This window comes from Hibiscus syriacus, unplaced genomic scaffold, assembly GCF_006381635.1.
Source record: "Hibiscus syriacus cultivar Baekdansim isolate YM2019G1 unplaced genomic scaffold, ASM638163v2 tig00116962_pilon, whole genome shotgun sequence".
Lineage (NCBI taxonomy): Eukaryota > Viridiplantae > Streptophyta > Magnoliopsida > Malvales > Malvaceae > Hibiscus > Hibiscus syriacus.
Window position 1 is genome coordinate 5,691,636 of NW_024063488.1, and position 16,788 is coordinate 5,708,423.

Sequence of the window (16,788 nt, forward strand, 5' to 3'; positions counted from 1 at the left end):
TACCGAATTCGTATGATCAACTCATCATCAACTTGACAAATAGTAATGTCACCAGTCTAGTCTTCGATGACGTTGCAGCTGCTGTTCTACAAGAAGAAAATCGGCGCAAGAACAAGGAAGACAGACAAGTAAATCTGCAACACAAAGCGTTGACAACGATGACAACGATGAGAGGAGATCAACAGAACGTGGCCAAAGCAGCAGTCACAAACATGGTAGATCGAAGTCGAGAAGCAAGAAGAATTTAAAGTGTTATAACTGTGGAAAGAAGGGTCACTTGAAGAAGGATTGTTGGAGTCTAAATAAAAACTCCAATCCACAAGGCAATACCAGAAACACTTCAGATGATGGAGATGTTCTATGCTGTGAAGCGTCAACCACCGTGGAAGGAAGAAAATGATTTGCAGATATATGGCTCATTGATTCGGGAGCAACATATCACATGACCTCAAGAAGAGAATGGTTACATCATTATGAACCTGTCCTCAGGAGGATCTGTGTATAGTTGCAATGATCATGCCTTAGAGATCGTTGGCGTGGGAACCATCAAATTGAAGATGTATGATGGAACAATTAAAGTTTTTCGAGATGTGCGGCACGTGAAAGGTCTGAAGAAAAATTTATTATCCTACTGATTGTTGATAATATGCAAGCAAGATTGAAACACGGAAATGAATCATGAAGGTGTTCCGTGGAGCGCTTGTGGTGCTGAAAGGTGTAAAGATAGCTGCAAACTTGTACATGCTGAAGGGAGAGACTTTGGTAGAAGCAGAAGCCTCTGTTGCCTCATGTAGTTCAAATTCGGCAATGCTATGGCACCAGAAACTTGGACACATGTCAGAACAAGGAATGAAAGTCCTTGTGGAGCAAAAGCTACTTCCAGGCTTAACAAGGTATCACTTCCTTTGTGTGAGCATTGCAAACAAGAAACACCGGTTGAAATTTAACACATCAAATTCTAGAGGCAAAGGTGTTCTAGAATTGGTTCACTCTGACGTATGGCAAGCACCAGTTACATCCCTAGGCGGAGCAAAATACTTTGTCTCATTTATTGATGACTACTCCAGGAGATGTTGGTGTACCCTATTAAGAAGAATTCATACGTGTTTTCCACTTTCAAAAACTTCAAAGCGCGAGTGAACTTGATTCTGGAAATAAGATCAAGTGTTTCAGAAAGATAATGGAGGAGAATACACAAGCGAAGAATTTGACTTTGCAGGAAAAATGCATCAAAAGACATTTCACAGTGGCAAACACTCCTCAACAAAATGGAGTGGCAGAGCGGATGAACAGAACCTTGTTAGAAAGAACAAGAACATATGAGGATGCAGACCTAGAAAAATCATTATGGGCAGAAGCAGTCAATACCGCCTGTTATTTGGTGAATCGAGCTCCATCAACTGCAATAGAGCTGAAGACACCAATGGAGATGTGGACTGGTAAACCATTGATTATTCAAACCTCCATGTATTTGGAAGTATTGTGTACGTGATGTACAACTCCCAAGAAATCTCAAAGCTGGATCCAAAATCCAGGAATGCAAATTCTTGGGTATGCTGATGGAGTCAAGGGGTATCGCTTGTGGGATCCCACTGCCCGCAAAGTGATCATCAGCAGGGATGCTATCTTTGTAGAAAATAAACTACAGATAAAAGACGATGATAGCACTGAGAAGTCAGAGACTACACAGATACATGTGGAAAAGGAGTTAAAGAAGGAGATTCTTCTGAAGCAGAAGCAGAACAGCACATAATGAACAAGAACCAGAGAGTTCTGAAGCTCCAACAACTCGTCAATCAGATTATGTGAGAAGACGTCCCAATTGGCACTCAGATTATGTTATAGAAGGAAATATTGCATACTGCCTTTTAACAGAGGACGGTGACCATCAACATACGAGAGGTCAAGAGGTCTGGTGATAACATTTTGTTATATTACTGTTGTATGTGGATGACATGTTGGTTGCAGGACCCAACAAAGATCATATTGAAGAATTGAAGGCACAACTGGCTAGGGAATTTGAAATGAAGGACTTGGGATCAGCAAACAAGATTCTAGGGATGCAAATTCACTGAGACAGAAGTAATAGGAATATTGGCTTTCACAAAAGAATTACTTGAAAACTTGTCACGATTTAGCATGCAAGATTGTAAGCCAATTTCTACCCCTCTTCCTATTAACTTCAAATTATCCTCCAGTATGAGTCCTAGCAGTGAAGAAGAGATGATGGATATGTCTCGAGTACCATATGCATCAGCAGTGTGAAGTTTATGTTTGCTATGATATGCACAAGACCATACATTGCACAAGCAGTGGGAGTGGTTAGTCGGTACATGGCGAATCCAGGCAAAGAGCATTGGAATATAGTAAAGAGGATCCTGAGATACATCAAAGGAACCTCAAATGTTGCATTATGTTACGGAGGATCAAACTTACTAATAAATGGTTATGTAGATTCTGACTATGCAGGGGATTTGGATAAAAGCAAATCTACTACATGATATGCGTTCAAAGTTGCTGGTGGAGCTGTAAGCTGGGTTTCAAAATTACAGTCATTTGTGGCTACGTCCACAACAGAGGCAGAATATGTAGCAGCTACACAAGCCAGTAAAGAAACAATTTGGTTGAAGATGCTATTGGAGGAGCTTGGGCACAATCAAGAGTATGTCTCTCTGTTTTGTGACAGTCAAAGCGCATTGCATCTAGCAAGGAATCCAACATTTCATTCAAGGACAAAGCACATACGAGTTCAGTACCATTTTATTCATGAAAAGGTTGAAGAAGGGACAGTAGATATGCAGAAGATTCATACCAAAGACAACATGGCAGATTTCATGACGAAGGCGATCAACGCTGATAAATTTACCTGGTGTCGATCCTCTTGTGGCCTGACGGAAACATAAGCAACATGATGGTACAAGGTAGAAAGAATGGTGTGAAGATATGATTGTTCCAATCAAATCTTCAAGTGGAAGATTGTTAAAAGTTGGCAGCATTAGTCAACATAATGGGGTGGCAAATTGGCATCATTAATGGCGGCTAAATTGGTCAAATATTGGTCACCAAATTGTTGAACCAAATTGTTGAAAAAGTAAATGGAATAATCACATTTAGTCATTGAACTTAGGGTATTTACAAATTAGTCCTTAAAGCTTCAACTATAAATACCCTAGCTCATTTAGCTTCAAAATCATCCCAAAGCATTCTAGCTTTCTTCCAATACTAGAGAGAATATTAGAGAGTTTTTTTAGAGTTGTTTTATCCTTTTTATCAAGAGAGAATTATCATTGTCTTCTCCTCGGTTGATCGAGAGAAGTTGTAATTCCTATTTTCTCATAGTGAAATTCTTCTACCGTTGCCCGTGGTTTTTACCCTATATTATTTAGGGGTTTTCCACGTAAATTTTGTGTCTTCTTTATATTCATTTTTATTTTCTCAAATTATCAGTTGCGATTTTGCTCTATCCGATAGTCGTCTTCCGTAACAAAAAAATGCTTCCAATAAGAAAAGTGAAGTGGAATTTAATTATTGCCAAAGAATTTCCATTATTGAACGACAAAACCCATGGATTATAGGAAGGAATTGAGTCAATCTCATGTGTCATTTGTCATGAAAGGTGACACTTCATATATTGACATGTGATGCATCAGAGCACAAGATGAAGATCAATTCAAATATATATACGCGATGTTCCACAATCAAAATCTAAATTTATATGGTCACACAATCAAGATCAAATAATTTTACAGGATCATATATGCTTTAATATGCTGGAGCCCATAAATATTCATGGACATCGAAACAACAATAATAATATTTTCTGCTTTTTCATGAATGAAATGATAAATAAAAATATAAGAAATGAAAGTGGCTTGGGGGGTTGTGACTTGTGAGGAATAATAGTCCCCACAAAAAGACTTTTCAAGCAAAGAATAATTATAATTGAAAGCAGTTTCACTTGCTAGCTTGCACTAACAGAGTGGGGTTTGGGATGGCATATGTTCAGCCGTTTCTTGTTCTCTTACAAGGACAAGAGAATCATGTAAAGCTAATCTTAACAGTGGCGTTTGACCCTCTACATTGGCTGCTGGAATTTAGGTTCAGCTAGCCAGCTTCATCATCGCTCTCCTGTGCTGAATAGCAATTATCCCCATTCCTACAACTTTATTCGTACACATATTAGTGTGTGTTGCTGAATCCTGATCTGCAGATTTCTTTTTCTTTTGTGCCTTTTTGCAGTCCCACCATCTGAGGACAACAAAAAGGGCTACAAGAGTTGGATTAGGATAGATATCATATCATTGGATTGCCATCTATTTCAATGGATGCCTTGGCATGTCAGAATTTCACTTCCTTTTATCCACAACTATTCACTATGTCTTTTTCAATTCCTTTCTCATTTACAGATGAAACCCATTTTTTCTGTACGTTATGAACCATGAAAGGAACTGTTTGAGGCTACCCAACTGCTTTAGTTTTTTTTTCACTGTTTTTTGAAGCTTTTGAGATCATATTCATGAGACCAATATCTTGTTGTCACTTATCTTTACAAGTGGCAAATTAAGAAATTAGTCCATTTGGATTTATATATTGGAATGGACATGACTGGTAATGCTCAATTAACCATGAGAAAACCAAGTTTTGTCTTCCGCAACCCCACGATATTTATAATGGCTTTGTTGAGTTTGGAAAAGAGAAAAATTATCTTGCAATTTGAACGTAAACAACTCTACATTATCAAATCATTTCTTCTTCTTTCTTTCATACATGTAATCCACACTCAACCAGAGAGAAAAAAGGGGTTAATATAGCACACTTTTTTTGAACAGGGGGAGGGGTTATAATACTTTATGCAGTTGACACACATGTTGAGGCCCCAGCAGCATGCCAGCTAAGCGAATTCACGAGAACTGTTTGAAATCTAAATGATTATTTAAGTCAACAGTTTTTAAAGCTCGTGGTTAAAAAATCTCCATTGACACCTTCTTTGTATCTTGTGAGTTCAATGCTTGTTAATAGCAAAGTTTCTCTTTCCTTCCTCTTATGTAAACATTGTTAAAAAAATATTTATTTAAAATTTATACATTTAAATCACTAAACACTTTACATAAAAAAAATACAATATGTAACAGACATAGTATAAAATTGCAGTTGCGTATTTTGTTGCGGATGCGGTTGCGTTGTTAAGGTTACAGATGTTTCGGACGTTACGTAACGTGTTGCGGGTGTCTCGGGCGTGATCTCTTCCTCAAAAATCACAATACGTCTAAAATATTATATTTATATATTTTACAGTTATCTTTTAATGTACTAATATTAATATGCTCTTTTAATATTTATTTTTGAAAATAAAAATTTAATTTCATAGATAAAAAATTATTAAAAATATATATATAAAATATAGAAGTGCTATCATACTGGATAATGGATAATAACAATTATAATGTTAATGAATAACATATAACCAATATCACTAAAATCACATCAAATTTTTTATATTATAACATAAAAATGTTCATTTTACATAACTTAGAAAGAAAAAAAAATACATAACTACAAATATAAAAATTCCATATCTTACAGTTCACCACCAAAAAAAAAATAATTTAATTTAATTCAAATTTAAGTAACTAATTTTAAACATAACTATTACGATATTATTAATGATATATATTTATAATCATTTTAAGAATTAAATTAAAACAATTCATCTATGTAATTTTATATTTCAGATAATTTAAAGTTTGTTAATGCGCAATTTATAGCGTGTTGCGTAACGGTTTTTTACTGCAACAATCGTGATGCAGTTCCCTTATCACATTTTTTTTTGGATAAGCAAATTTTATTATCCAAGGAAAATTACATCAGAAACATCCCAATTAGGGTAAAAGCCTACTTACAACAAAATATTCACTCAATACCCCAATAATTACATAAATTTACATTGACATAATAAGTTCTATTGAAATTTCTATCACTGAGTTTGATTCGAACAAGATCCTTAATGGTCTTTAGGACTTGATCAGGTGATCTTGATTCTCTTCTGAAGATTCGTCTATTCCTTTCATCCCATATCGTGTATATGTAAGCTGTCCAAGAAAGTTTCTGAATGATGTTGAGAAGAGATTTACTTTTCCAGTGATGAGAAGCCCAACAAATCCTTGAATCCCAAGTGTTGTGCGTGTTGTGCATATTGTTGAGACGCATGATAGAGTTCCACAGAGTAGTAGCAAAAGAACAATCGACGAACAAGTGGTTTCGAGTTTCTGCCGAGTCAAGACAAAGGATACAAGAATCATCTGAAGCAATACCTATTCTAGAGAGTCTGTCCCTAGTAGGAAGACGATCCAAAATAGCCATCCATGAAATAATACTCAATTTTGGGATGTGAAGTGGGAACCATATTACTTTGTGCCATGGTACCTTAGCTTTATGATCTCTCATTTCCTCCCATAAGTCTCTGGTCTTTGAAATTCCAGTGCTAAGGGATAGGTAGTACTTCACTTCTAAGATTAATCAGTTTCCTGAAACACCAGCTATATGAAGAGCTATCATTGACATCATTGAAGTTACTACCTTTAAGCACATAGCAATGAATCCATGCAACCCACAAAGAACCTGTTCCTGCGAGAATTTTACGAATGAGATGAACCATGCAGGTTTTATTCCAAGATTTGAGGTCTTTTAAGCCTAGACCACCTTCAGATTTAGGGCAGCATAATTTTTCCCAACCGATTCTTGCTCCAGTAGCAGCTGTATCTGAACCTTTCCAAAGGAATCTGGAGCAGAGTTGGTCCAGTCGTTTAAGAACTTTCTGTGGCAATAAAAACTGTCTAGTCCAATAGTTAATCACACTGTGTAGGACAGTTTTAATCAGCTCAAGTCTACCTGCATAACTAAGAAGTTTCCCAGACCATTGATGAAGCCTATGTTTGTTATTATCAAGAAGAGGGAGACAATCTTTTTCGGTTAACTTTCTAGTAACAAGAGGAACACCAAGGTATCTAACAGGTAGATAACCATGTTTGAAACCTGTAGCAGATATGATGTTATCCAGGTTTCTAGATGGAATTCCGGCAGAAAACAATTATGTCTTGCTTATGTTAAGCTTTAATCCAGACAGATCATAGAAGTGATTTAGGACAGTCTTAACACCAACAATAGACTCAAGGTTTCCTTTGCAAAAAATTAAGAGATCATCAGCAAATGATAGGTGAGTAATGCCAATTTTTTTGCACTTAGGGTGAAAGCCGAATATTCCTCTTTTGGCAGCAATGTTAAGTAAATTTGAGAGAATATTCATTGCAAGAACAAATAAGATTGGTGATAAGGGATCACCTTGTCTTATGCCTCTTTGACCCTTAAAGTAGCCTATCAAACTCCCATTGAAGGAGATGGAATACCTAGCTCCTGTGAAACAAGCTTCGATCCACTTTATAAACGTGAGAGGCAACCCTATAGCATTAAGAACAGAAGAAAGAAAATTCCAGTGAAGGGAATCAAAGGCTTTATGAAGGTCAATTTTAAGGGCACACCTAGGGGAAATGTTTTTTCTACTGTAACCTTTCACTAATTCTTGAGCAAGAAGGGTGTTATCGAGAATCGATCTGCCTTTCACAAAAGTTGTTTGATTTAGAGATATAAGATCAGGCAACAGTAAATTTAATCTTTTGACAAGAATTTTAGTGACAATTTTATAAATCACTGAGCAACAGGAGATAGGTCTATAGTCATTGACTTTATTGGGGTTAGGAATTTTTGGAATCAAAGCAATTATTGTGGAGTTGAAAGCCGGGCTTATGTGAGCCTCTTTAAAGAAGTAATTAATAGCGTTAATGACATCCTCTCCTGTTATAGTCCAAGATTTTTTAAAAAACATAGGGGTGTAACCATCATGGCCAGGAGCTTTATCATTTCCTTGGCTAAATAATACCTCTTTAATCTCATCAGTAGTGACAGTTTTGATAAGATCAGAAACAGTCTCACTGGGTAAATTTACTTGGAGCAGGTTTTTTAGGTAGACAGGATTAGTATTATGAACTTTAGGATCGGACGTACCTAATTGTTGTTTGAAGAACCCAATTATTTCAGAAGTCATATCATCATAAGAATCAAGCCTTTTACCATCATTGTTAACAAGAACTCTGATGGTATCTCTCTTGTTTTTAGAGGCTATGGTAGAATGGAAAAATTTAGTGCATTTATCACCATCTTTAATCCATTGCATTTTAGATTTCTGTTTGAGGAACATATGCTCATTTTCCTCTAAAACCTTCAGCTCTTTTTGAGCTATCAATTCTTTATCAATTGAGATGGAGCCTTTAAGAGTTTCAATCTGAATTTGTTCCAACTCCAACTTCTTTTGATTTACCCTAGCAGAGATATTACTATAATGATCTTGGTTAAGCTTCTGCAAACAGGGTTTAAGACGTTTGAGTTTAGTAAATAATTTCTGCATAGGGTTGCCGTAGGAAGGATGTTGCCAAGACTGATGGACAACTTCAAGAAAGTTAGTGTGGGTGGACCAGAAGTTAAAAAATTTAAAAGGTTTGGGTTTATTGATTTGACTCTGTTTGTTGATCCATGCAAGACCCATACAGTGATCTGAAGGTCCAGGGGCAGTGAATTCAACAAAAGAATTCTGAAAAGTGGTAGCCCAAGGAGAGTTTATAAGAACTCTATCAAGTTTCCTTGCAAGGAAAGAATCTCTTTGTTTGTTGCTCCAAGTAAAAGTTGGACCAAAAAAAGGGTGGTCTTGTAAGGAAATATCTTGAATAGCATTTTGGAAATCAATCATATAAGAAGAAAGATAGGGACCTAAGAGATCAGAGTCAGTACTTTCTTTGGAGTCAAGAAAGGTATTGAAATCCCCTCCTAGGATCCAAGGAAGATAGCCAAACTTATGATCAATATCTCTAAGAGTTTGCCAAAGAATTCTACGGGTAATACCACAATTACTGCCGTAGACCGCAGTGATGATAAACGGATAGTTATTAAAAGAGCAATTGACAGTGATATTTTGGGCAGAAGAGTGGCAAAAAGAAATATCAATACCTTTCTTCCAAAGGAACCAGATTCTACCATTGGAAGCAAAATCGTAGTTAGTAAAGGCATTCCAGCTCGCAAAAGTAGAGTTTAAGATTTTATTAGAGTTTTCAGCTTTGACACGAGTTTCTAACAGGCATAAGACATCAACATTGTAAAGATTTGCTCTGTTGAGAACTTTTTTCTGTTTTTGAGGATTGTTAAATCCTCTGATATTCCAAAAGCAGATAATCATTGGGGAGTGGGGGAGTTTTGGTCCTCTAAGGCTACTTCTGAGGTACTAGTGAACTTAGAAATTTGTTCTTTCTTTTTCAATTTTAGTTCCTTGATCAGTTTTGCAACTCCAGCAGCAGCAGGTCTTTGTTTTTTAACTTGTACCTCGTTTAATGAAGGACTCTCATCAACAGTGGAAAGAATATCAAATCTGTTTGTTGTGCCTCTCATCACACTTTTAGAATTAACTTTAATAGGTCGACCTCTACCTCGTTTAGGGAGAGCATGAGACCCAGTTTCTTTAATAGTTTCCACTTGAGAAGAAAATTCGCAAGGAGGCGGATTTAGTTCATTTTCTTCAACTGCTTGCGAATCAGAAAGATCGACATTAGAAAATAGATTCGGATTGTGAGGAAGAGTTGAGTTTGAATCTTTCCCTGACTCTAGTTTATTGAGATCATTGTTAGCGCTGGAGGAGGAAGGTTCTGTCATTGTATCACCCTTAGGTAACAGGTTCGAATTGGAAGGAAGAATTGGTTTTAAAACTTTCCCCGTCTCTAGTTTATTTAGTTCATTATTAGCTCTAGAGGAGGATGGTTTTGACTCTGAGGCATGTTGTTCATCTACTGTTTCTGTAGATTTAGGGGCAGGGATTTCATTCTTTTTTCTCCATATTTTCGAAGTTTGGGGAGCAAGAATATGATTGTTTAAGCAGCCTTTTTCTGAATGGCCAAAGGTTTTGCAGTTAGTACATCTAGGAGGGAACCAAGGAACATCAACGTTGATAGTAGTGGATATTCCATTAGCAAGAACAACCTCTACAGATTCTGGTATTTTCTCCTGTGCACCTACCTCTATACAGACCTTAGCAAAATTAAGTCTGGATTTGTTAGCAGTAAACGAGTCCATAGTCAAAGGTATTCCTAAGGCACTAGCTATATAGCTAAGGCCTTTTCTAGAGAATAGTTCTAAAGGGACATTAAACAAGTGCACCCAAATAGGCAGACGAGTTAAATCAAATTCAAGATTATGCAAATTTGGTTCCCACTTTCGTAGGATTAGAGGTTTATTAAGAACATGCCATGGGCCATTTTCAAGAACCCAGTCCCGAGCATTAACAGAGTTGAAATTGAAAACATACAGGTTGTTGCCAACGATACTTACCTGAACCCTAACCCCTTGCGAAGGCTGATTCCAGAGGTTCTCGATGATACTTTGCAGATGGATGAATTTTGGAGCAGCACCTAGTATCTGGCCAACGAGAGAAGAAGACCATTCTGCAGAGCCAGCCTCGAGAACTTCTTGTGGGGGTTGTACAATAGGGATTTTATCCTTTGATTTTGGGGGAAAATACGATAGTTCTTGCCCGGCTTGACATCCGAAAAGCTTTCGCCAATCCATGGAAAAGCCGATTGAGTGAGGAAGACCCGTGGAGGAACTGTGACGGACAGAGGGTCACCGGCGAACGCGACGCGACGGAGTAAACTAGGTATCGTTAGTCCAGCTAACTTGCGCCTAGGCAAAGCGTATCGTGCGCCTTCAGAGAATATGACCGTTTTTTCCACTAAAGCTTTTTTTCCCTCCCTTATCATATTGCGCCGATATTATGTCACAGTAACTTTTAAAAACGTTACAATGTGGGCGTTACGCTGTGTTGTAGCTGCAATTTAGTACTATGATAACCGGCAAATCCCGAATTTGTGTGGTCAAAATACAGGCTAAGGGCTACGTCGAAGAGGCACAGAAGGAGAGCCTGAAATGATATTTTCCAGCAATATCATAGGGGGGCTAAGGCATAAATTAAACCCAAAAGACATGATAAAAGGACAAAAATGGTAATTGGACCTCTTCAACCTCCAAGTTTCTATTTTCAAACTACAAATAGCTAGTACGTAGAATAGCAAGCTAGCTGCAAATATTGAAGCAGAAGAGAAAACCCACTTCTGGTCCAATTCTGCTTTACTTTAAAGAAGAAACACAGAAACAAGAGGTACTTGATGTTTCTATAACCTTAATTAATAATTTGTACGTCTAATTCATGGGACTTAATGATAGAATAACTCAATAAACTTACAAAGTATCGATGGTAAGAACCGTAACTAACAACCGATGGACCCACAGATTTACTAAGACAGTAGCAGTACTTGTATAGTAGTAGTGCTAAATTTAACTTCATACTCCTTTGCCTTCTCCCCTTGGATCTTTTCCCTCCACTCTGCCATATTTTGCTACTTTTCTGAATGCCGATCATTCTGCACCAGCACAACAAAACCCAGAAACGATAAGCGTTACTTCTTGTCATATTATAAGTTATCTCACTTGTAAATTTTTTTTAAAAAAACTCCAATATATATAAGTTAATAAAAAAAATATGATACTTCTGCTGTCATTGAACCCCGTCTCGAACATATTAATCCTTGACAGAACAGTTTCCAGGGAAAATGGAACATTGATCATCAAATCTTCTAATTATTAAGCAACTAAAGCAAAATAGATGAAAAATGAAAATATAATCACAGAATATGGTACAATAATCTACCATGGTAAGTGGAGAGGAAAAATAGAAAAATTCATTATAATTAATTTGAATTATGTTTAAATAAATCTATAAAAGTATCTATTTATTAACTCTTTAGTTATTCTTGTTTTATTTTGCTCTGATTTATTGATGGTGTGTTGAATATTCTTCCTGACTGATATGGTGAAGGTGTATATAAGTTCATACTTGTTAGTAGTTAACTATATCTATCTGTTTTTAAATTTAATTAACTACTAAAAACAAAAACCAATTATTTATATTTGTTTTCAAGGGTTTTAATGAGTGTCTATATATCATAATAGAATTTAATTTATAGATATGTGAATAAATGCCTAAAACTTTATCTTTACCTGGTTTGTTAACAATCTCTTGGTCCTGAAAAGAGCACAAGACCTTTTGATGAAATGCGATTCATAAGACTATACTGACAGTTATAAACAATAAACTTAACCCTATAACTTATACATATAGGGTAATAAGGGATATGGTACCGATTGTGCTCCTCCATTTCATAGGCTATATATGCTTGCTAGTGGAAGTGTGGAACCCCTCTTGTACAAACTTTTCGGGTTATATGGTTTTACTTTTCAGATACCAAACGATGGTTCATGCCCTTTTCGAGATTGGGGACAAGTCTTAATCTAAAATAGATATGTAGAAAATACTAACAATTGTTAATGTTGATATTTAATTCTAATTAATTTTATAAATTCATATAATAACTTTTGAGAGATGATTCTTCACAAGATTTTCTTTAATAAAGTTGGATAAGATTTTTAATAATCGCACATAGAAATTCAAATTATTATGTGTATACAGAGTATAATGCTTGACATGATAATTATGACTCGTTTTGATTTGCACGACCGAGAAAGAAAAAATTTGTATATCTAGGGATGGACTGAGATGGAGTGGGTGAGGTGGTCGTCCCTCTAAAAAATTAATTTTTTATATATTTTAGATATTTTTATATTATAGATTGAAAATTATTTACGCTCTCTAAAATTTTATAAATTTGTTTTTTATATAATTTTATAAAAGATTTGTTCCCTAACATAAAATTATATGTTCGTCCCTAAGCATATTATATATATACTCCGTTCGAACATTCCAACTTAGAAACACTTTATATGTGCTGCTAAAATGATCCAAAGACCTAAGAATGCAAACGCATGAAAAATCTAGCGAACCAACAAGGTATTTGTTAGGTTCCTCATCATCATATTGATTCTGCTCTAATTCCTAGTGACACTGGTATGCTATGTATAATATTTTTCTGCTCATTAATATATATCAATACATACACCTATATCTACTCTTTCCAAAGGCATTGTAAGGAGGGGAAACTAGATTTCCTAAGAAAAAGTTGTTTCTTATTAATCTCCGTACTAATCAGAGCAAATAAAAGATAGAAAGAGCAGGGAAAAGAAAGGTAGCAGTACTAACATTATTCTCTCTGATATTCCGATTCAGTTGAACATAGAGTGGGTAATGGCAGTAGCTAGCTTTTTAGTGTTTAGAGCTCTTGGCTTTAGAAGCACGTGTGTACTTGCCCTCTCAACTCAACTTGCTTCCAAGAGGTCAAGCTAGTTGGCATTCACGGGCATTTAATTTCTTATTAACACCAAACAACAATACTATTACCATCTTTTTTTTCCTGTCCCTGCTTAACAATTTGAAATATTTGTACACCCAAAACCTAATTAAGATCGAAATCCAAATGTGTAATGAGGTTTCCGAAACCACTATCACAATCCGGACAGAGGAAAGCTAAGAGACTAAGAGATCTGTTATCATCTTCGGTATTATGGTTTTAGTGAGGTTGATTATTGCTTTGGGGTTTGCCTGTGTTTACATGGTGGGTTGACTCGGTTTAAACCATCGAAAAAGAAGAAGTTATCCAACAATTGAACTCAGAATTTACAATAAATATTGAAAGTTTGATGATAAATCATTCTATTTATTATTTAATTAATTTAATTATCAAAACTAATGATGTATCCCACTAGATTATATATGTTGACGAGAAGTGTAATTCCTTGTAAAACGCAATGTATAATTACACACCAATCGTACAAAATAAAATAAAATCATAAAATAAAGAAAAAAGTATATACGTAACGTAATGGCAATACCTTGCGACCACAAGTCCGCAATCGTTTGATATGGATTCTATTACCATTAGCTTATAAAGATGCAATCAAAGAAGGGATGCGATGACGTACCTACTGTTAAATAAATTAATTTAAACTGTTAATCTGCTATTGGAGAAAATCTAGTGTCCGTATGAATTGCCACCACTCAAATATTAATATAACTAATTTTGGACCATGTTTTCTACGAGAAATCACCAACATATAGATATTGATAATCTAACACACTCATAGAATATCAACATGGACATTCATTTCACGGGGAGCACAAAATCAAACAGAATCAGAAAAGACCCCCCAAAAAAAGCAAGGGGAAAAGTAAAGATTTGGGAAATATTTTTGTACGATATTTATTTGTTTATTTTGTGTGCATGATGGGGGGAGAGAGAAATAGAGAAAAGAAAGAGAGAGGGGGTAAGGGCAATCTTTCTCCTTCAATCAATGCCACGCAATAGTAAGAAATGATCGATGGGTAAAAATTTAGAATTAAAATTACTTGCCACACTTCTGCAATACTGCAGAGGCCCCCAAGGCCTGAGTTTAAGAATTAGGGTTTTGGATGTAAAGCTTTTAGGGTTTTTTACCATCGAAAGAAGATCCTATACTTAAAATACTATCTTCATTGCGGTTCTGAGTTAGACTGTAACTTTCTAATAAACCAACCAGTTCCAGTTATTCAAGCAGTCTAGTTTTATTGTTCTTGAAATTTTATTTATGCAGAATTTCTTTTTATATAGTTACTTTTTAATGCAGCTCACTAGATGGACTTGACTAGATTTTGAGTGAAAAAGAGAAAGAGAAACAAATTTTAAATGAAAAGCTAATGATGTGTGTGTGTATTGTATCAAAGTAAAAAGAAATACCATATATGTGAAGAATCCAAAGATCTTAGGCAGCTAGCGAGGAGGGCTGTTGCTGGGAAGATGGTATAGGTTCGTCGACGTTGGGTTTAATTTGAGTCCTCTTCTTCTTCTTCTTCCTATATGGAATCCCTCTGGCCTTAGCTTGACAGTCCCTCACTTCACGCAAATAAACCCGAATAGTTCCGTTTCCAAAAGGGTTAGTCTCCGGTGACCCACCATGCTCTTCATAAGCAGCTCTGAGACGTCCGATCAGTGCATCAAGGCTCCCCCAGGCTTGCCTAAGTGGACAAGTACAAGGAGCAGGCGGGTCAGGTTGTCCGAAAAAGATGCAGCCGTGTAGGTGAACCTTAGTCTTCCCGAACTGATCCAGATATCTAAGGAAATCAAGAACATGGTTGCAGTTGCACTGTGATAGTGCAACCGGGGGCCTTTGGTTCTTCAAATACTGCCCGAAAGTGTTCCAGTCTCGCCGTTTCTGTGACCCGTACCGGCTCAGCGGAGCCGTCGCCTGAGGTTGATTGTGGTGTTTACTGAAGGATCGTGAGGACCCTTCAGCAGAATCCCTGGCTATATCACCCGACATGATTACTGAGAAAAGATGTTCGTTCCAGAGGAATTATTGGGTATTTTTGGCAAGAAATGATCATTAAAAATTGAAAAAGAAAAAGGTGGAAGAATAGAGATACTGCAGTGGAGCGAAAGATGAAAATCACATCTCTGGGTCTAACTGAGGAGACATGTCATGGGCCCCCTATCAAGATGCTTTTGCTTCCTCCCCTTTTTCTTCTTAAATTTTCTCTCATTCTCTGTGTTTTTTTTCTTCTTTAAAGAAAAAAAAACATTAATAACTTTTTAATATAATGTATAATTACAATTATCGTATACCAATGCTACTGTCATCGTTTTCATATATATATATATATATATATATATATATATATATATATATATATATAACCCTTTTGGTGACTAGAGCTAGTATTTAGTCGGTGCAAGAAAAAAATATTTATAACCTGTAACTTGTAAACTTGAGTAGTTGTTTGATTTCACCTTCTTTTTTCACAAATAAAAAAGAAAAAAATTAAACCGAAAAGAAGTTGGTGGTGTTTGACTTAGTGCGAAGAGCAGTTTAAGAGTGTAGAAGAAATTGCTAACAAAAAATTATTACCACTTTGATATTCTATCCATCACCACTAATAAAATAATTATGACTGATAATACATACATTAATAGTTTAGTGCTATTGCTGATGTTTCCTTTATTTATAAATTTGGACGAGATCACCATCAAGAGTGTGAGTCGGTGGACTTCATAAAAAGATATTATTTTATATAAAATTTTTATGCAATATAAAAATATTTTACCTCATACAGATTTTATTTTCTATAAAACAATAAATTAAATTAAATAATAATATAAAACCTTTAAGCGCTTTCAATTTTTATACTCTTAATATTACAACAACTATATTCTTTAAGTTAAAATTTAATAATCTTATCATTTATATTTTATTATTTCACCTCTGTTGATAAGTACATAAAAATGTTAAGATATTATTTTTTAAAATATTAATTGAGATAATGTCCCTGTCTTCATATGTGCCTTTTAAGTTTAATCTCGAAAAGAAATTATTGATCCCAAACGTTTAATCTCGTCCATTTTAATAATGTTTACGACTACTTTTTGTCATTTGGGTGACAATGGTTGCATGCAATTTTAGTTTAAATGTAAAGATGTAATTTACTGTCGTAAATAACATTTTGGACGTAGCCGCTAGAATAGACGATCGATGACCCACTCCCCTTGCCCAATGACCATGCATCTTTATACATATTTGCATGTTACTCATTAATAGCGAATGACAAAGCTATCAATGTGTGTTGAAACATCTCGAAATTTAAAGGGATTCACCAGTAAACATGACAATGAAATTGGGAGAAAATTTTATGATCTATATTTAAATTAATTTATGACT

At 35.5% G+C, this 16,788-nt stretch overlaps 1 protein-coding gene across 1 annotated transcript; it reads right to left on the minus strand.

Annotated features, from left to right (window-relative positions):
- Window positions 1–11,182: 11,182 nt before the first annotated feature.
- On the minus strand, window positions 11,183–15,523 carry LOC120190400 (protein LIGHT-DEPENDENT SHORT HYPOCOTYLS 10-like). The gene is made up of 2 exons (XM_039193483.1): window positions 14,814–15,523; window positions 11,183–11,510 (listed from the first exon to the last, which is right to left on the minus strand). The coding sequence occupies exon 1, from the start codon at window positions 15,394–15,396 to the stop codon at window positions 14,839–14,841; it is 558 nt and encodes a 185-aa protein (XP_039049414.1). The 5' UTR covers window positions 15,397–15,523; the 3' UTR covers window positions 11,183–11,510; window positions 14,814–14,838.
- Between the last annotated feature and the right edge of the window lie 1,265 nt (window positions 15,524–16,788).

What these genes read in the sequence shown, in the direction of transcription:
- LOC120190400 (XM_039193483.1), bottom strand. Translation starts at nt 15,396, where the DNA reads ATGTCGGGTGATATAGCCAGGGATTCTGCTGAAGGGTCCTCACGATCC.